At 47.6% G+C, this 21,363-nt stretch overlaps 1 protein-coding gene across 1 annotated transcript in view; it reads left to right on the top strand.

Moving 5' to 3' along the window:
* IGF1R (insulin like growth factor 1 receptor) overlaps positions 1–21,363 on the top strand; it is a 225,271-nt gene that overhangs the window by 160,553 nt on the left and 43,355 nt on the right. The window contains 4 exon segments of the mRNA XM_032233352.1: positions 7,146–7,458; positions 11,011–11,156; positions 14,856–15,000; positions 19,255–19,469. Of these exon segments, the coding sequence (XP_032089243.1) occupies positions 7,146–7,458; positions 11,011–11,156; positions 14,856–15,000; positions 19,255–19,469 (819 nt within the window).

The following is a 21,363-nucleotide window of genomic DNA, read 5'->3' as shown; positions in this document are numbered from 1 at the left end:
CGGGGCCGGGGCCATTACTCAAATCTCTTCGTGGTCCCGAAGAGCACGGGGGGTTGGAGAGCAATTCTAGACCTCAAGCGCCTGAACAGGTTTCTGGTCTACAGGCGGTTCAAGATGTCATCGCTCAAGTCCATCCTTCAGGGCATCAGGAAAGGCGATTTCCTGGCCTCCGTGGATCTCACGGAGGCCTATCTTCATATCCCCATCCTGCCCGCTCATCGCCGGTTCTTGAGGTTCTCCCACAGGCCCCACCATTACCAGTACAGGGCTCTTCCCTTCGGCCTGGCCTCGGCCCCGAGGACCTTCACAAAGGTCCTGGCGGCTCTGGCGGCCCATCTGAGATCGGTCCCGGTCCGCCTCCAATGTTATTTAGACGATGTCTTGCTTCAGGCGGGCTCCCTGTCTCAGGCCGTTTCAGATCTTCAGATTACCATTCGAAGCCTCCAGGCCCTGGGGTTCTCGGTAAACTTCGAAAGAGCCATCTCACTCCCTCCACTCGCATTCTGCATCTGGGGACAGTCATAGATTCCAAGTTGGGGGAGGTGCGTCTGTCTCAGGAGAGGCAGGTCAGCCTTCGTCGGCTGGCAGAGAGCGTTCGCACAAAGCGCTCCGTTTCCATCCTCTCTCTGTCGCAGTTATTGGGCAAGATGGTCTCTTGCATAGGGATTGTCCCGTGGGCCAGACTCCATCTTCGGCCCCTTCAATGGGAGCTTATCCCCTATCAGAGGGGACGAATGAGCAATTCCCTTCGGACTCTCCGCATCTCGACGGGAGTCCGTGCATCCCTGGTGTGGTGGCTCTCCCCGGCCATCCAGCGGGGGTGTCTGTTCTGGGAGCCGAACAGGGTGACCGTCACCACGGACGCGAGTCTGTTCGGGTGGGGGGCCCTGGTGGGCTCTCGGTTGGCTCAGGGCAGATGGACGGCCTCGGACCTCCGTCACAACATCAATTGGCTGGAACTGAAGGCCGCGCGTCTGGCTCTGAGTCACTTCGCTCCTCGGTGGAAGGGAGCCACGTTCTCCTCCTGACGGACAATGTGGCCACCAAGGCGCACATCAATTGTCAGGGCGGGATCCACTCGAGAGCCCTCTGGCTGGAGGCTCTGCGATTGGGGTCGTGGGCGGAGAAACACTTACAGTCCCTGGTGGCGGAGCACATCTCGGGACTCTCCAACGTCCAGGCGGACTGGCTCAGTCGAGCAACTCTGGACAACGGCGAGTGGCAACTCCACCCGTCGCTGTTCCGGGAGATCTGTTGTCGGTTCGGGTCCCCCCGGGTGGACCTGTTTGCGTCTCCCGAGAACACACAACTCCCGCGTTTCTTCACCCGTTTCCAATCCAGCTCGGCAGAGGGCACGGATGCCCTCAGGAGCCGGTGGCCCCCGGGCCTCCTCTATGCCTTTCCCCCCATTCCACTCATCCCGGGGACCGTCAGGAAGGTGGTGACGGAAAGGGCCCTGGTCATTCTGGTGGCCCCGTTTTGGCCCAGGAGACCCTGGTTTGCGGACCTGGTTCAGCTGTCAGTGACTTCCCCGTGGAGGATTCCGCAGGGGGAGGTGGTCTTACGGCAGGGGGCCCTGATTCACCCAGAGCCTCAGTGGCTTCAGCTGACCGTTTGGCTCTTGAACGGCGGCTTCTAAGGGGGGGCTCATCTGTCTTCCGGGGTCATTCGCACCATCGAGGCGGCCCGTCGTCCCTCAACGACCCGCATTTATAACTCCACCTGGGCAGCGTTCGTCCGCTGGTGCTCCCCCAAGGGCATCTCTCCCGTCAGAGCCACCATCCCCAACGTCTTGGATTTCCTTCAGAAGGGCCTGGAGGACGGGCTCTCGCAAAACACCTTGCGTCGCCAAGTGGCGGCTCTGTCCTCGGTCTTGGGGGGGGCGGGATCTTCTTCTCTTTCCCAGTCTCCTCTGGTCAAGCTGTTCCTCAAGGGGGCGGCAAATCTCAGGCCTCCCCCCGTTCATAGATTCCCCACGTGGGATCTTCCGCTTGTCCTCAAGGCATTAACAGGAGCCCCGTTTGAACCTCTCCGCTCGGTGCACTTGCGCTTCTTATCACTGAAGGTGGTCTTCCTGGTGGCCATCACTTCCGCCCGGCGTATATCCGAGCTGGGCGCCCTGTCTTGTAAGGACGACCTCTGTCATTTTCACCAGGACAGAGTGGTCCTTCGCCTTGACCCGGCGTTCGTCCCCAAGGTAAATACCCCCTTTCACAGGGCTCAGGAGATCGTCCTGCCTGACTTCTGCCCGAGTCCGTCCACTGACAGGGAGCGTCTTTGGCATCGTCTGGATGTCCGCCGTGCCTTGCGGATCTACCTCCGGCGGACCAAGGATTTCCGCAAGTCGGAGGCCTTGTTTGTCTCCTTCCTACCTGGAGCTCTGGGTTCGAGGGTGTCCTCGGCTACCATCGGCCGTTGGCTGCGTCAGGCCATCTCGGAGGCCTACGTGGCCTCAGGGCGGCCGGTTCCGTCAGGCGTCACGGCACACTCTACAAGGAGCGCGGCAACCTCGGCAGCGTGGGCCACGAGGGCCCCGTTTGAAGACATCTGCCGGGCGGCTACCTGGGCCTCTCCAACCTCGTTCATCCGGCATTATCGTCTGGATGCTTTCGCGTCAGCGGACGCGTCTTTCGGTCGTAGGGTCCTACAGGGGGTGGCAGCTGAGGCTCCCCTTGGTTCCTAGAGTTCCTGTTCTCCCTCCCTGGGACTTTAGCTTGGGTATGTCCCACGTGTGACCATTCCCTCCTCCCATTCTGGAAAAAGGACGTTGGTCTTACCTGAACGTCTATTTTCTGATGGGAGGAGGGAATGGTCACAACCCGCCCTGAGTTCTGTCTGTTGGGGCCAAGGGGAGGGCCCGGGGGGTGTTTCCCGGGGTTTGTTGTGTTGTTTCTTGTTTTTCAGTTGTACCATTCATGTTCGAGAATCTGGGCTAGCAATGGACAGGCACCGGTATTTATAGATTTCCTCTCAGCCTTGGACCAATCAGGCTGTGATAAAACCCACGTGTGACCATTCCCTCCTCCCATCAGAAAATAGACGTTCAGGTAAGACCAACGTCCTTTCTCCTGCAGACATTTCATTACCCAACCAAGTAACATCATTACTGTTAGCCCTGTAGCATTGAGTATGTTACCTAGTTGGGTAAAAAAATGTTTGTAAGAAACTAGGCTGGAATGTTACAGTACAAGCTTTGGACTGAACTACCCATTCTAGGTCAGAAGTATATTCGTCAGAAATGATTAGAAATATTTAGATGTTGTTGGTTGGTTGGTTCTCCGGGCTTCCTGTTTAGCTCCCAATTGTTTCATCACCAGGCTGACTGATATCCTCAGCGGGACTTCTGTTGAAGTGTCTGTTTTGACCTAGACTTCCCAAGAGCAAGAAGCAAACTCCTGGTCCTGACAAAAACCCCTTTTATTAATTTCCTGTGAATTCTGCTCATTCACATCCAGCAAAGTCTTTCAAGGGAGGATTTACAGTCACAGGCCTCATCTGGCTTGGAGAGCTGCCAGACGGATCTCTGCAAAACTTGGGAAGGAGTCTCGGAGAGTCACGAACCAATTAAGTGAACTAATTGTCTCCTGTAAACTCCACTCCCCTTTCGCTCCTCTTTTATTTCCTCTGGGATGGGCCATTCATGATCCACCTGTGGCCTTACTCCCAAGTCGACCCCTGTTCTTTAGCTGTTCCCTTCGTTTGGCAACTCTGCGCATGTGCACACTGGGAACAGGCTCCAGCTGTTCCTCTGTCTCACTGATGTGTGACTCCGAAGGCAGCTGATAACTGGCATATGGCTCTGGCCCCCTCTCTGCCTCCAACACAGAGCCCTCATCAGAGCCTTCCCCAGACTCCAGGAATGGCCCATGTTCCTCCTCACTGTCTGAATCTGCTGCCAGCTCTGCTGGCCGCTGGCAGGTCACAACAGTGTCTTGTTTCAGTTCTTCTCCACTTTTATTGATCTGATGTGGTCATAGGGTCATGTGACCAGCTGGTCACTCTGCGTGACATACCGTGTGTCACACAGATTTGAAGCCAGCCTGCCTACAAACTCATAAGGAGCCATGTCAATTGAGTGACCAAACAACAATGGAACTGACTCATTTCTTCACTTGGTGGCCTTTACACAACAGCACCAGCCAGTCAAGTGGCAGAACCAGCCAATCACACGAACCATCAACCACATGACCACATCAGAGTGTTGTTTGGAATAAAAGCGGAGAAAAACTGGAACGAGGTGCTTCGACCAAAGTCCAGCTGAGGATGTCATCCAGCTTGGTGATGGCAGCTAAGCAGCAACAAAGCACCCCCGTCATGGATGTCTTTTGATCTGACGCTATGTTGTTTCCCTTGTCAGATAGAGGAGATGAGAGGTCAATAGTAGGTCACGTTTGGGACCTGCTAAAGCATGGATGCATAGACATAGTTGATGTGGTCAGTCACAAAACATTTATTTAGGAAAATTCTGCCTTTTGGTTTTATTACCTAGCTTAGGCGGACAATGTAGTGAAGACATTCATGGAGATGAAACTTGGGGGCAGCGAGCAAACAAGATTAAGATTGACATACCAGAAGCTCCGGTTTGTCATTTGGGGAAGAGGTGACTCAGAGTTGTTCGAATTCTTTGAGGACCACATAAGCAGCTTCTGGGAGATGCCAGAGTCCTTCTTGCTTTTGGAGGTCAAGATAAAAGCAAGTGTGTTTTGATTAGCTTTGGTTGTTGTATTAATTGAGATCCAAATATTTAAACATGGACCTTCAAAGGATAATAGTTTTAAATTCTGGGCTGATTATTAAAAGTATATTCAGGTTCTTGAAGATATTGTTCGTTAGCATCTGATTACCCTAAGGACGGCCTGGACTTGCCCATTAGCAGTAGTAAAAGCTTGCTTTAATCTTGCACTCATTACCAAATATGTCATAAGATTACACTAAGAAATTGTGTTTATTCTTGATTTATCGGCTAGGTGTGACTTTATTCCTCTGTTGCATTGGCTGTTTGAGATACAATATCTTGCATTTTCTATGGTGAAACTATTACGGAACTCTAGGAGTGGTTGAGAGGCTATATCATTAATTAACTTGATTGATGCAGCAAATTGTAATGGAAGGTGCTATGGTTACACAGTTGTAATCCCATAATCTTCAAATGTACTTACCTTTTGTTGTTGTTTTAACTATTTAAGTGTGTCTGACTCTTGACGATCTTATAGGCAAGTATTCTCCATGGTACCATGCCAAGCACAATTTCTTTGAATTGTTCAACTTGGGATCAGATTTGATGTGATCAAGCCAACATGTTCTTTAACCCAATAACAGAGTTGGAAGGGACCTTAGAGGTCTTCTACTCCAACCCCTGCTCAAACAGGAGAAACATTCCAGACAAATGGTTGTCCAATCTCTTCTTAAAAACCTCCAGTGATGGAGTATCCACAACTTCTGGAGACTAGTCATTCCATTGGTTCAATGTTCTTAACAGTCAAGAAATTCCTCCTTAGTTCTAGCTTGGTTCTCTCCTTGATTAGTTTCCATCCATTGTTCTGCCTTCAGGTGCTTTGGAGAAAACCTTGACCCCCTTTTCTTGTCTCAGCCCCTTAGATATTGGAACATGTCACCCCTAGTCTTTCTTTTCATTAAACTAGACATACCCAATTCCTGCAACCGTTCCTCTTTGCTTGTCTGTTCTTGTCCCACTAACCATTAGTTATCATTGCCTTCTCCAATGAGTTGATATGCAACATGGCCAAAGTAAATCACACGTGATCTTATGATTTTAGCTTCTAGTGATGTTTTGGTTTTATACAATTTAAACACCTTGGTTAGTTACCCTGGCTGCCCATGTTATACTCAAGAAATCACTCCAGCTGCACAGTTCAAAGGCGTCAATCCTTCTTCTATCAACCATTCTTAGTCTACATGTTGAATTATTGCCATAAAGTGTTCTGGTGAGATTTTCACAGGATGGTTCACCATTGCTCTTCCTAACCCTCCAGATTTTGTGACCAGAATCAACCCTACGGTTGGGTTCCTTCTGCATTTACACCTTGTTAAAAGTCTAGCTTTGGGAAACCTTCGATGGCAAGAGAAGCCAAATGGAAACTGATGAACTTTAGCCAAGTTTAAGAGCCTTGGTGGTGCAGTGGTCAGAATGCAGTAGTGCAGGCTAGTTCTGCCGACTGCCAGGAGTTCGATCCTCACCAGCTCAAAGTTGACTCAGCCTTCCATCCTTCTGAGGTTGGTAAAATGAGGATCCAGATTGTTGGGGGCAATGTGCTGACTCTGTAAATCAGTTAGAGAGGGCTGTAAAGCACTGCGAATGGTATATACGTCAAAGTGCTATTGCTATATACGTCAAAGAGCCAGTACTATTGGTGTCTGTCTGCCTACCTGCCTACCTTGTTTTCCCAAAAATAACACAGGGTCTTTTTTTTACCACCAAAATAAACACTTGGTCTTATTTTCAAGGAGGTCTTACTACTTTTGAGGTGCAAGAGGCAGCAAGCATGGTCACCTCATGGCTGCTGCTGTGTTGCAATATTTTTGGGGAGGGCTTATTTTCAGAGAAACAGATTACCTACCTACCTACCTGGGTGGCGCAGTAGTTAGAATACAGTATTGCAAGCTGACTTTGCTCACTGCCAGGAGCTTGATCCTGATTGGTTGAAGGTTGAGTCAGCCTTCCTTCCTTCCGAGATTGGTAAAATGGGGACCCAGATTGTTGGGGGTAAGAAGCTGACTCTGTAAACCACTTAGAGAGGGCTGTGAAGTGGTATATAAGTCTAAGTGCTATTGCTATATAAGACAAAGACCTAGTGCTGTTGGTGTCTGTCTGTCTACCTGGGTGGCGCAGTGGTTAGAATGCAGTATTGCAAGCTGACTCTGCTCACTGCCAGGAGTTTGATCCTGACCAGCTCAAGATTGACTCAGTCTTCCCTCTTCCGAGGTTGATAAAATGAGGACCCAGATTGTTGAGCGCAAGAGGCTGACTCTGTAAACCGCTTAGAGAGGGCTGGAAAAGCACTGTGAAGTGGTATATAAGTCTTAAGTGCTACTGCTATTGCTAATCATGTCAACTGTTGGTCTTTCCTTCCTCCCCATTTAAGATGGTCTTTTCATGCCCACTGCTTTGTTCTCTCTCTTTCCAGCCTGTCCCAGTTCCTGTGGCAAACATGCCTGCACAGACCAGAATGAATGCTGTCACCCCGAATGCTTGGGCAGCTGCACCGCACCCCACAACAGCTCGGCCTGTGTGGCCTGTCGCAACTACTACCATGACGGCACCTGCGTTCCTACCTGCCCACCCAACACCTACAAGTTTGAGGGCTGGCGTTGCATTACCAAGCAGAAGTGTTTCAACACTTCCTCGGAGCTACTTGGGGAAGATGACAGATTTGTGATCCATGAGGATGAGTGTGTGCAAGAGTGTCCTCCAGGATTTGTGCGCAATGATACACAAAGGTAAGTGGGGGACGCTTGTGTTTACACACGGGAAAGGCAAGTGGCTTTGATTTTTTTCCCTTGCCGGTGGGTGGTAAGAAAGAGTCTGAACTCTTAATGGGGGCCTCTAAGAATGTTTTGGGATACAGTGGCTCAGTGGCTAAGACGCTGAGCTTGTCGATCAGAAAGGTCAGCGGTTCGAATCCCTAGCGCCATGTAACGGAGTGAGCTTCTGTTACTTGTCCCAGCTTCTACCAACCTAGCAGTTCAAAAGCACGTAAAAATGCAAGTATAAAAATAGGAATCACCTTTGGTGGGAAGGTAACAGCGTTCCGTGTTCCTTCGAGTCATTGAGTCATGCCGGCCACATGACCACGGAGACGTCTTCGGACAGCGCTGGCTCTTTGGCTTTGAAACGGAGATGAGCACTGCCCCCTAGAGTCGTGAACGACTAGCACATATGTGCGAGGGGAACCTTTACTTTAAGAATGTTTCAAATACAGGCTGTCCTTGATTTTATGTCCCCAATTGAGCCCAAAACCTCTGTGGCTGAGTGAGACAGTTGTTGAGTGAATTTTGCCCAGTTTCACAATCTTTCTTGCCACAGTTGTTAAGTTAGTAAGGCGGTTAGTAAGTGAATCTAGTTTCCCCCTGGATTTTGCTCATCGCAAAAAGATCACATGACCCTGGGACACTACAACCGTCGTAAATATGAGTCAGTTGCAAAGTGTCCAAATTTTGGTCATGTGACCACGGGGATGCTGCGACAGTCATAACTGTGAAAAATGGTCATACGTTCCTTTTTTCAGTGCTGTTGTAACTTAGTAGGTCACTCAGCAAATGTCTGTAAGTCAAGGACTGTTACTTGCTAAAGTTACGTCCTGTGAAATCAACAGAGATGACTAAATACCGAACTGTTGTTCCCAGGGAAATTAAAGATTGGATTTCTGTAAGATTCTGGTTCCAAAATTTTCATCAACAAATGAGTCGAGGAGTAACCGATATCAGTGGTGTCAAACTCAATTTCATTGAGGGCCATATCAGGACTGTGGTTGACTGCGGGCGGGGGCTGGGTGTGCGAGGCCTACTGGGAGGGCATGGCCATCTTCATGACAATCGGGGGGTGGCCATCTGGGAGGGCATGGCCAGCTTGACACCACTCCCCCAAACCACTGGCATGTTTCCTCTTTCCATTGGGTAGACTGGGCCGAAGCGACGTGGGCCGGCCTCTTACATTTTCCAGGACAGCCCTGCAGACTGGATCCAACCACACCGTGGCCCGGATGGAGCCTGCGGGCCTTGAGTTTGACACCCCTACTGTATATGCTCACAGATCTGTGAAAAACACCATGAAAAAACGTGCGTCCTGCAGCTACGCCAATTACAAAAAATCAAAAAAAGGGGAAGGTTTCAGCTTATCCACGGGTGGCACATTTTTCACGGCCTTTCGGTTGAAAAATCCAACAGTGCGGCTTACTCTGGGCTGAGCTTATCCGCCAGTCTATCCACGAATTGATCATCCTGGCGCTGCAGAAATGAAATAAGGGTCGAATCTGCTTGTATCGGCTGCCTGATTAAGAGCCTTTGGTATTCCTGATCCGGGGGTAATTAAAAAGGAAATATTTCTCCTGCAGAGGGAGAATTCCCCGTGGGGAATTTTAAATTGTTTTTAACGACCTGGATGGTGTGTCTTTATTTGGGTTGAGTTGAGCTTCCTGATGACGTCTGTCGTCTCTTGTTTTGTTGTGAAGCTATCCAAACACACCTCCCCTTTTTTCCCCTGCCGAAGAATTTCTAGTTTACATACAGGTGCAAAGCAGTGATCTCTGTCCCACAGCTAGAAAGCAAATGTTTACCTGGAAACGTTTTTTTCCTCCGCTACTATCTGGCCACTTGTGTTTTCAAGCAATTAAAACCCTCATAAAAAAAATAAAGAGGGGCAGGTGTTTATCAAGGTTCACGTTGTGAATGGGGGAAAAAAGATGGATGCACGCATGTGGCATTTGTGTGTGTGTTTGATTGTGTTTTCCTGCTCCAGTCTCCCTTGATCGCACACCCACCACTTGCAAACCGAAGGACCAAAAATTCTTAGTGTGCGTTCTCAAAGGTTTCTGGCGTGTATCAACAGTGCCTTGTGCTGAAGCATTTGAAATATGAGCTTGTGAATTCATGTAAAGCATCATGGGAGCCACTGGATTGCAAAGATACCATGTGACTCAGTCAGGAATCAGCTGACAAATGGAGGACGGAGGGAGGAAGGGAGGGGGGGAGAGGGAGAAAGAGAGAGAGAGAGAGAGAGAATGAAAATGAAAATGCTCTCGTCCTTGTGGCTTGCACACTAAACTCCAGCCAAATTCATCAGTGCAACGCAAAAGGCAGCACAAAGAGAAATCTGGATGTGTTGTGCAATATAGAATCAGAATCACAAAGAACTTTGGAGGTCCCTATGGTCTGGTGATCAAAATTTAGATGCTTGGCAACTGATTCATATTTATGACAGTTGCAGAAACCTGGGGACAGGTGACCCATTTTTGGTAATTTTCTGGCAAGCAAAGTCAGTGGGGAAATCAGATTCACTAAAAAAAAGCATTACTAACTTAACAACTGCAGTGGTTCACTTAACAACAGTGGCAAGAAAGGTCACAAAACAGAACAAAGTTCCTTAATAAATGTTTCATTTAGCAACAGATATTTTGGACTCAATTGCGATTGTAAATCAAGGACAACCTGTATTGCACTACTTGTTCTTCCAATAGTTCGGTTCTGAGCGGCTCCAGGTTGACTCAGCCTTCCCTCCTTCCGAGGTGGGTAAAATGAGGACCCAGATTGAACAGTCACTTGTCCAAGAGAGCAATAGCACTTAGACTTATATCCCGCTTCGCAGTGCTTTAAAGCCCTCTCTAAGCAGTTTACAGAGCCAGCTTCTTGCTCCCAACAATCTGGGTCCGCATTTTACCCACCTCAGAAGGATGGAAGGCTGAGTCAACCTTGAGCTGGTCAGGATCAAACTCCTGGCAGTTGGCAGAGTTAGTTTTCAATACTGCCTTCTAACCACTGGGAAGGAAGGGAGGGAGGAAGAAAGAAAGATAGCCACAGCAGACATATACTGCTTCCCAATGCTTTCCAGCCCTCTCTAAGCGGTTCACAAAGTCAGCCTCTTGCCCCCAATAATCTGGGTCCTCATTTTATCCCCCTGGGAAGGAATGGAAGGCTGAGCCAACCTTGAGCCTGGTGAGATTTGAAGTGCCAAATTGCAGCCGGCTGTCAGCAGAAATAGCCTGCAATACTGCATTTTAACCACTTGCCGCCATGGAGAATAGGAACAGGAATAGGCATGGAATAGCAATAGCAATAAGACTCATATAGCGCTTCACAGTGCTTTGCAGCCCTCTCTAAGCGGTTTACAAGGTCAGCATATTGTCTCCCAACAATCTGGGTCCTCATTTTACCCACCTCGGAAGGATGGAAGGACGGCAGAATTAGCCTGCAATACTGCATTCTAACCGCTGCGCCACCTTGGCTGACGGAAGGGCCATTCATGCTCATCTCTTCCTCTCCTTTGTCTTTTGCCAGCATGTTCTGCAGCCCTTGTGAGGGGCCCTGCCCCAAAGTGTGTGCAGATGACAAAATCATGACCATTGACTCCGTCACGTCAGCACAGACGCTCCAGGGATGCACCGAAATTAGAGGGAACCTTCTTATCAACATCCGCCGTGGGAGTAAGTTGATGCCAGATTGGTAGAGCATAAAGAGTTTGGTAACCTTGGTTGATTGTGACAACCCCTCTGTGACCTTCCTAAAGTGCATGTTGTGCTAAAGCAGGGGTGCCTTAACTTGGGAACTTTAAGACTTGTGGACTTCAACTCCCAGAATTCCCCAGCCAGCCAGAATTCTGGGAGTTGAAGTCCACAAGTCTTAAAGTTCCCAAGTTTGGGCACCGCTGTGCTAAAGAAACCATGGGTGGAGTTTTATGGTTTCTCCAACTGCTCTCTCTCCACCGTGGAGCACATGGGAAGGGTGTTTAAATGTACCCATGATGCCTCGAGCGGACATTCTGATGTTGCAAGACAGACATACTTAAATAAATGGCAGAGGATATTAGATATGTCAGCCCTGCATTTCATTCTTGATAAATTGCAATTGTCCTTTTTCCCTTTGGCTACTCGGTGGTTGAAATACGTTGGTTTTGCTTTTCAATAAAACCAAAACAAATTTAAGTTCTTTTTAAATAATGAAAGTGCCAGCTTTTCGTTTGCCATGGAAAACACCTTGTGTTCCGTAGGAGAAGTTTTCCGCAGGTAATCCCAACGAATTCTCAAGGTAGCATTGCAGCCGGATCAAAGTTCCCAGGAGGGAAAGGGAGAAGGCGGCTTACTGCTAGTCTTGATAAGGTTTTCGGAATTTGCATTGTCTCCCTCGTGTTGGGTGGCACATCAGTGAATCTAATTATTTGCCCAGTGGCAAATCTTTCTCTGCAGTGTACATGATGCCCTCTTCAAAGCCTGGCACCAGAGTTCCCACCTTGGAATTTCTCAGGGCTGAGTTGGCCACGTCTGGTACATGTCTTAACAGAAAATGAATGTTCAGTTAACAATTTGTCAGAGTGATGAGTCACCTTCTGGGAAAATTCCAAGAAAGTCTTTCTTTCTTTCTTTCTTTCTTTCTTTCTTTCTTTCTTTCTTTCTTTCTTTCTTTCTTTCTTTCTTTCTTTTCTTTTCTTTTCTTTTCTTTTCTTTTTCTTTTTTTTTGTTTCTTTCTTTTCTTTCTTTCATCCTTTCTTTCTTTCTTCCCTCTCCCTCTCTTCCTTTTACATGTCCCCTCTCCCTCTCTTCCTTTTACATGTCTCCCACCTTTCCTTCCTTCCTCTCCCTCCCTCCCACTCCCCTTTCCTTCCTTCCTTTCTTCCTTCCCCTCCCTCCCATTCCCCTGCCCTGCTCTTTCCCTTCTTTCCTTCTTCTCTCCCTCTCTTCCTTTTCCATACCTCCCACCTTCCTTCCCCTCCCTTCCTCCCACTCCCTTGCCTGCCCTTTCCCTCCCTCCCTCCCTTCTTTCTTCCCTCCCTCCCTCCTCCCTTCCTTTCCCTTTTCTTTCTTTCTTTCCTTCCTTCTTTCCCATCCCTTGTACTCCCTCCCTTTCCCTTCTTTCCTTCCCTCCCTCCCTACGAAGGAACATAGTTGGCCCAACTTGAAGAAGGAGAACATTCATTTGATTTGAAGGCTGGTAACACACCCATTTCATCTGTTAGAACCCCACAAATGCCATGCAGTTTTCTCTGCCCCTGCTTTGGGGACTCCCTGTTAAACACCACCCCCCCCCCCCCTTTTAAGTCAAGCCGCCTTGTGGCTGCTCTCTAGGATACATTCCCCCCATGGGCCGCCTCCCGTTTATATGTGTTTGTTCCGATTTCCCCAAAGAGGCCCCTTGGATGGCTTATTCGACCGAAAAGGATTGTATATCACAGAAGCACGGAAAGCTCTCGGCTCGCTCAGTTGAGAACGAACGGATCAGAGAGTCAATGCTGGTTTGTTCTCTCTCTTCTGGATGCCAAAGGGACTAAGACAGAAGTCTTCAAACTGGGCAACTTTAAGACTTGTGGACTTCAACTCCCAGAATTCTGGAAGTTGAAGTCCACAAGTCTTAAAGTTGCCCAGCTTGGGGACTCCTGGACTAAGAGATCAAGACACGTCCAATTACAGCTTGCTTTATGGCTGTGATGGCAAACCTATGGCACAGTGGCACACTCCAGTGTGCATGTGCGTGCTGGCCAGCTGATTTCCAGCCTTCTGGAGGGCTGGGGGGGGGGGCTTTTCACTCTCGCCAAGCTTCAGGAGAGCCTCCGGAGCCTGGGCAGGACGAAAAACGCACCCAACGGGCCTACCGGAAGTTTGGAAACGATCCGTAGGGCCAGGGGAGGCCGTTTTCGCCTTCGCCAGGTTCCAGAGGCTTTCCTGGATAGTGCACGCTTGCATTTTTGGCACCCAACAACAAAAAGGTTAGCCATCCCTGCTTTATGGCATGTGTGAACAAGTCCTTCGGCTTGCTCCTCTGTTAACCCTTCTTCATTTTGGTCTTTTGACTCTGGCTTTTTCAGAGGAGAACAAGGTAGAGTTAATAGTTCGCCGTATCACGATATAGCACCGACTTTGTTCTCAAGCCAGGCCCGTTAAGTAGGAAAAGTATGCAGGAGCGAGCAAGCATTAGATATGAATAATAAGCATGTTCTTGATGAAAGCAGAAGGGTAAAGAGTTGTTACCTATTACTGCATGCAAACACAACTCAAGGAAATACTAACTTTGAACCTCAGTTTGCTCCTGGTTTCTATGCCATAAAGTAGACCCTGCTTTAGCAAGGACAATCTACTTCTAATTTATTAAATAATGTGACTTAACGGGAAAAGGATATTATTACAGCATAACTAAAGTTGGAAGGGGCTTGGACATTTTCTAGCCCAACCCCCTGTTCAAGCAGGAGACTGTAATGGTGAGCCTGTGGCACGCGGGCCTGAAATGGCAGGTAGAGCTTAGAAACCCTCTTCTGGGTTTCTGGTGCACATGCGCGCGCAACGATCAGCGGGCCTTCCTGCGTACGGCAGTACCAGAAACTGGATGACCTGGTCTTCCGTTTTCCTGTGTGAGCATGTGCACTGGTCAGCTGATTTTCACATGCACATGTGAGCCAGTAACCAGAAGACTAGCTGCTGAGTGCACATGCATGCGCTGGGAACCGGAAGTTTATTTTTTTGGCGCGCGCATGCCCCTGGGCAGCTCCTCTTACGGGTTTCGGCCCAGTCTCCAAAAAGGTTCGCCATCACTGCCCTATAACTTTCTAGATCAGAGGTGCCCAACCAGGGGTAGGGGCTGGGGCCAACCACTGGTGGGTTCAGCCGACGGGGAGCCCCACAGCAGGGGGACGAAAGAGCCACGTGGCTTCGGAGCCGCAGGTTGCCGACACCCAGGCTATCTTGAGGCAAGACTTGAGGTTCTCCTCAATGGGACAGTTTTGGCTAGCAGTAATGCGGTAACATTTACATCTGTCACTGAGCATCACTGTAGAGCTGTGGCTTCCTGAAGGCTTAGATTTACAACAGCCCAAGAGAAACTTGCCAAAACATCAGCTGTTGAAAGCTCAGAATGCGACGCTGGCATTTAGCAGCCAGCGTTGAAGGGAACGGACTGCCATTGCACCGGCCGAAAAATTAACTAGATTAAATTGAAGTGGCATTTAGTTTGGCATCCTGGCTGCCCCGGCTTGCCTAGGTAAATCATACAAGGTTGTGTGTGTTGCACAGCAAAGAGTTGACATTCCCAGAAGGCCACTCTTAAGCTGATGAAGCTAATTGTGGTGAGAAGAAAAATCTCGAAACTAGGAGGATTTATCACCCTTCCCTCTCTTGGATGTTTTGTTTTCCCTCCTGCAGACAATATCGCCTCTGAGCTGGAAGACTTCATGGGGTTGATAGAAACGGTGACTGGATATGTGAAGATCCGGCATTCTCATGCTTTGGTGTCCTTGTCGTTTTTGAAGAACCTGCGATATATCAACGGAGAGGAACAACTGGAGGGGTAAGGGTAGCCTGATTCTACTGTAAGAAGTCATGTCATTGAACATCACATTCTCGGACAAATGGTTCTTGACGTTCTTGTTAGAGAACACAATGTTTCTCAGCCTTGGGAACTTGACGATGTGTGGGTTTCCAACTCCCAGCTGGGAGTTGAAGTCCACACATCTTAAGGTTCCCAATGTTGAGAAACACTGCCCTAATACATAAGCTGAAGACCACGTCATGGTCAACTGAACCTGGTCCCTCCACCTTCCCATTCTTCAGCTTCACAGCATCGAACAACAACTCTTGAACTTTCAGTTTTTATTTGTTCCTCCCCTCCTTCAGATATGGCCCTTGGTTTCCAGGAAGGTTGCTAGAAGCATCATGAGTTACCTGCATGCACATTCACTCGATCCATAGATTTTTTTTTTTAACTTTGTTGTCCTCTTGTGGATGATTCAGCAGTTCTGCTTGGATGCTCCTGAAAATCATCTATGGAAAATTTCAACCAAAGGGTGAACTTTGGGTGCATTAAGATGTCTGTGAAATGTTTTCACTTGTCGTCCTGCTCAAAACTGGATTTGCCATCTTGTATTTGCTCAACTGAGCTGAAAGGACGGTCCTGTTTTTGGAGGGACAAAGGTGCCTTGTGTTCTTTAACACAGAGTAAGCATCTAACTTCATATTGTTTTCATCCTTCTCTCCCAGTTCATTGGCCTTCTGAAGAAGGTTGGGTTACAATACCCATCTTCTTCCCTTGCCAGGGCTACTGGGTGGCAGAGTTCCATTTCAGATGCCTCTGAGAAGACACAAAGGTAGAGAAAGGAAGGTACAAGTAGTCCTTGAGTTACAACCGCCAGGGAGCCCAAAACTTTTTGTGGCTAAATGAGACATTTGTTAAGTGGTACAGCAACAATTTATAATTACAGTCTTAGACCAGCGACCAAAAAAAACCAAACCCCTGAGTATATACCGTATTTTTCGGAGTATAAGATGCACAAAGATTTTGAAGAGGTAAATTTAAAAATAAAGTTTTTGCACTCTGCAGACCTCCCAAACCCTCTGCATGCCACTTTTTTTTTTTTTGCCAAAAACAGGGCATGCATAGCCTTTAGGAGGCTTGTAGAGTGCTCCTGGGGGCTGGGGGGGAAGCAAAAATGAGCAAAAATAGCCTGTTTTTCACTAGTTTTTGCCCCCCCCTCCCGCCCCCAGGAGCACTTTGCAGCCTTCCAAACCCTCTGCACGTCCATTTTTGTGAAGTGGGTGGGGTTTTGTGAGGCCAAAAGTGCTGCATTCAGTGTATAAGACGCACCCAGATTTTCACCCTCTTTTTTGGGGGGGGGAAAGGTGCATCTTACACTCCGAAAAATACGGCATACACTTAAAACAACTAGTATAAAATAATAAATAACAACTAAAATCAATAATAAGTGAATTTTGCTGGTCAGAAGTCACAAAAGCTGACCCCAGGACTCTGCCACCGTCATAAATATGAATCAGTGGCCAAACATCTGAATTTTGATCACATGACCATGGGGATTTCTGCAGTGGTTGTGATTGTGAAAAAAAGTACTAAAAGTCACATTTTTTCCAGTGCCGTTGTAAGTTCGAATGGTCACTAAATGAACAGCCATAAGTCTGGGTCTACCTGTATGTAAAAGAATGGAGTTGCATCATTTTTGAAGACCATACAGCTGGGAAAATTTGTGGCTATCATCAGACTAATAGGAGGGGAGCATCGTTCTGCCCTTTGCGTCCTGGGAAATTGCCGTGTTTCTCTTGGGACATTTTCTCTGCTCTCTTTACCTCCAAACAAACCCTTACCGGTTGCATCAGTAGTTAATAAACAGGATTTTTTTGGGTGGGGGGAACTGTTTGAACAAGGCCGGGGCAAGGTCATGAGAACAGCCCTTGTTGTGTCCGATTTATCTGGCCTGAAAGGATTATCTTACAGGATGAGGGTAGGTTCTCAACCTCCTTCCCCCCCCCCCCTCCTGTCCCTCCCTTTCTGGCTGCAGTTTGGTCAGCTTTGCATTCTCCAAATTCCAGAGAGGGATGGAATATGTTGTAAAGGGCAGCCGCTGCTTTCTTCCACCCTGGAAAGTTCCTCTTCTCTCTCAAGCTGTAAAACAGTAGACTCGTAGGGTTGGAGATGGACGGACCTTGGAGGTCTTCTAGGCCAACCCCCTGCTGAAGCAGGAGACCCAGACAAGTGGCTGCCCAGTCTCTTCTTAAAATAAGTTGGATCTCTTCATGTTCCAGAGATACTTAACAGGTTCCAGCTGATCAATTTGTTTATTTTATTAAATGCATTGGCCCCCCCACTTTATCACAAGGCAACTCTGGTGTTACACTCCTATCACTGTCTAACTGCAGGGATCCTCAAACTACCTGCTGCCGAAGCCATTAATCCGGCCCACAAGGGACCACAAGGCTACCCCACCCACATCACCCCCCCTACCCACGCCCCCCTCTTTCTGGAGGCCTCAGGACGCCAAAAACAGGCCAGTTTTTTGGGTGCAGAGTGGTTCTGGAGGCCAAGTAGACCAAAAATGGGCCCATTTTTGGCCTCCCCAGCCTCGAGAGAGAAAGAGACGCACACATACACACACACACACACACACACCAAGGCAGCCACCTCCCTTCATTAACCTGCTTTCCACCCCCAGGAGCATAACAAATCAAAGTTTAATGTGTGTGTATTGTTTAATGGACTGCTAAATTGGCCATACCCACCCAGTCACATGGCCACTTAGCCACACCCTCCCAGTTACATGACCACCTAGCCACGCTCAGCCAGTCACATGACCACCTAGCAACACCCACCCGGTCACATGGCCACCCAGCCACACCCAGCCAGTCACATGGCCACCTAGCAACACCTGCCCGGTCACATGGCCATTTAGACATGCCCACCCAGTCACATGGTCACCTAGACATGCCCACCCAATCACATGACCACCTAGCCACACCCACCCAGTCACGTGACTACCTAGGCATGGTCACCCAATCACATGGTCACCTAGACATGCCCATCCACTCACATGGCCACCTAGCAACCCCCAGCCAGCCAGTCCGGCCCCCCCAACAGTCTGAGGGAGCCTGAATTGGCCCCTGTTTAAAAAGTTTGAGGATCCCTGGTCTAATGGTAAATCAAGCTGAGTGACGGGATATGTTGTAAAGGGCAGTGTTGCTTTCTTCCACCCTGGAAAGTTCCTCTTGTCTCTGAAGCCACAGAATATAGAATGAGGTTGGGAGGGATGTTGAAGGCCGCCTTATCCAACCTACTGCCGAAGCAGGAGATCCGATAGCATTCCGGACAAATGGCTGTCCAATCTCTTTTTGAAAACCTCCCGTGTCAGAGCACACCGGAAGGAAGCCGTTCTACTGATCAGTTGTTCTCACTCTCGAGAATTTCTCCTTCGTTCTAGATTCTGGATGAGCTTCCAGCCCTTGCAATATTTTGCCCTGTAAAAGCGCCATCTGCGCCTGACCTGGGAGCTCCAGAACTGTTACCAAATTAAAATTTTTAATGTCTCACAGAGGAAAGCTGCTAAATATGACGGGTGGTGATTGTTGTGATCGTACATATTAATTAAAATTACGTTAAAAGTGGGATTAAAAATGAACGTAGTTTTGGTCCTGGATCAGCAGACTAGATTGATAGAATAGCTTACAACAAGGGTGCCCAGTCTTAGTTAACTTTTCAAACTTGTGGACTTAAATTTCTCCTTAGTTCTAGGTTGGGTCTCTCTTCAATGAGCTTCCACGAACCGCTTCTTGTCCTGCCCTCTGCTGCTTTGGAAAAGAGGTTGACCCCTCTCTTCCCTCTGACAGCCCCTCAAGTACCAGAAGATAGCTATCATATCACCCCTTATCTACTCTTTGTTAGATTAGACATATCTCAATTGTTCATCATACGGTTTAGCCTCCAAACCTTTATTTGTTTATTTGTTGCTCTTCTCTGTGCTCTTTTTAGAGTTTTCTTTCTTTTAAACTATTTCCGGTTCTGGGGAAGATGGAGCTGAAACCATCCAGGACTGAAGATTGTTAAGGCTAAAGAAGTTTGTCACTCCTTCAGCCTTAAAGCAACGACCTTTTCAACTTACAACCTGGGAGACATGTTAGGTCTGTTCATATGCCACTGAGATTCTTAGGCTTCTTTTAACACTTTGCGTTGAGATGTATATATATACCACAAGCAGAATGAAAAAGTGTGGGTTTTGTTTACATGGACTGATTCCCCTCCCCCTTCCAAACATTCCCTTTTTAGGAATTACTCGTTTTATGTGCTGGACAACCAAAACTTGCAGCAACTGTGGGACTGGAGCCACCATAACCTGACCATCAAAGAAGGGAAAATGTACTTTGCTTTTAATCCCAAATTGTGCGTTTCGGAGATTTACCAAATGGAGGAGGTGACTGGAACCAAAGATCGAAAAAATAAAGGCGACATCAATCCGAGGAACAACGGAGAGAAAGCATCCTGTACGTGAGGACATTGTGTTGGGGTGGAATAACTAAAATGGAAGAGGGTGGTTTTTTTTTTTCTGACCTTAAATAACAGGAGGTTTGTAGGGATCCAGACTTGAGATGCAAAAAGGTTATTTGGAGCATGCGCAGACAGGAGACTAGTCCTCAGCATCTTTTTCCTTTCCCTGAAGTCATTCCAATTCTGGATTGCTCCATATCACTAATAATAACGTCCCTTCTCTTTCATCCATTACACACACACACACACACACACCACACACACACACACACAAAATATTCTGTTCAACTAGCAACTAAGAAGTCACATGGAAAAAACCAAACAAAAACCAAGGAGTTTAAATGGCGGAGTTTGGGATGTTGAGGACTTTTTGTCGTTATTTTCTTTTGTGTGGGTTTTAGTCACTCTTTTAATTCAGTCAAACAGTTTATTGCAATCTTAGACCAGAGATCAGAACAATAAAAACACTCAGTCAATATACAATTAAAAATTCTACTATAAAATAATACTGCATTTCTTTTGACCTCCAAAATAAGCACTTGACCTTATTTTCGGGGAGGTCTTATTTTTGAGGTGCAGGAGGCAGCGAGAGTTGTCACCGCATGGCTGCTGCTCTGTTGTAGCATATTTTTGGGGAGGGCTTATTATCTGTGGAGGTCTTATTTTCAGGGTAACAGGGTAAATAACAATTAAAATCTATAATAAAATCCAGTGTCAATTATACATGATCTGCCTATAAGATAGTTGCAACCCCTAACCAGTGAGGCCCGTTGTAGGTTCAACGCTAAAAGGGAAAAGACTGAGGGTTTGCCATATTTGTTATATAACATAACTATGGTGGAGAAGACACATGTTTGCAACGAATCCCCAGTGCTGCTGTGCAGAATCTGGCCACCTGCACTGTATTTATGGACTGCTCACCCTTAAGCAGCCATTGCAGATAGGTAATATCGGAGCGTCCAAGATACCTAGTAGTAATTGGCAGAATATGTTTTTTTCCTAATCTCAGTGTAAAAGGAACATATAAGGAGCATGTGACTCATAATCTCCACCTCTCCTGGGCCGTAGGGACAGAATCTTTCCATCAGCGGTATCTTTTTATAATTGCTACACAGGACGGCCGGTGGAAGCGCCTGGCACACTCTTAATTTGCGCTGCCAACATTTTGCCCATAATTCTCCAATTAGTAAAATGGGAGAGGGGGGATTATTTGCAAGTCAGATATGGGGCTCAGAAAACTAGCTTCTTTAGAAGAACATGAAAAGAAAATCAGTGCCTTATCCTCATTGGTCGAAACAATGTGCTCGTTCAATGCGTATGCTGCACGCATCTGATCGGTGATTGGTGAGCAGGCTATTGAAATGGTCTCCTCTCCATCTCTGGCATCTAAAATAGACCTTCAGGATGTTATTTTTGCAAACAATATTTCCCCCCTCCTCCGCATATGGAACTGGGATCCGTTTCCCAAAGACACTGTTGGCGTGTATTCACACTAAAGGGGAATCACCCACATCCATTTGTCAGCCTTGGAGGCGTTGTGAAGCTTTGGCCCGCCTCTCCTATGTACCCTCAAGGGTCTGGACTAGGTTTCACTAAAAAAGGGAGAGGGAAAGCTTATTTGTCTACATGGACTTTAAAATGTATGCAGGATGGAAGAAGGTTGAAACTTTTGGCAGTGTTGTATCCAAACAAAAAAGCAACTGAAAAATCCAATTGTATGCGGGTTCCAAGCCAAGAATTAAGCTTCTCTCAAAACAAACACCCACAATCTACAAAACAAACACACTATTCAAACTTGTTTTCAATCGGATGGCGTTTTTAAAGATATGAAGACCAGACTTGGCTTTTGAAAACAGATTCATCTCCATTAATGAAGTTAGATCGGCTAGC

Source organism: Thamnophis elegans, chromosome 16, assembly GCF_009769535.1.
Source record: "Thamnophis elegans isolate rThaEle1 chromosome 16, rThaEle1.pri, whole genome shotgun sequence".
Lineage (NCBI taxonomy): Eukaryota > Metazoa > Chordata > Lepidosauria > Squamata > Colubridae > Thamnophis > Thamnophis elegans.
This window is presented reverse-complemented; position numbering and strand designations above follow the sequence as displayed.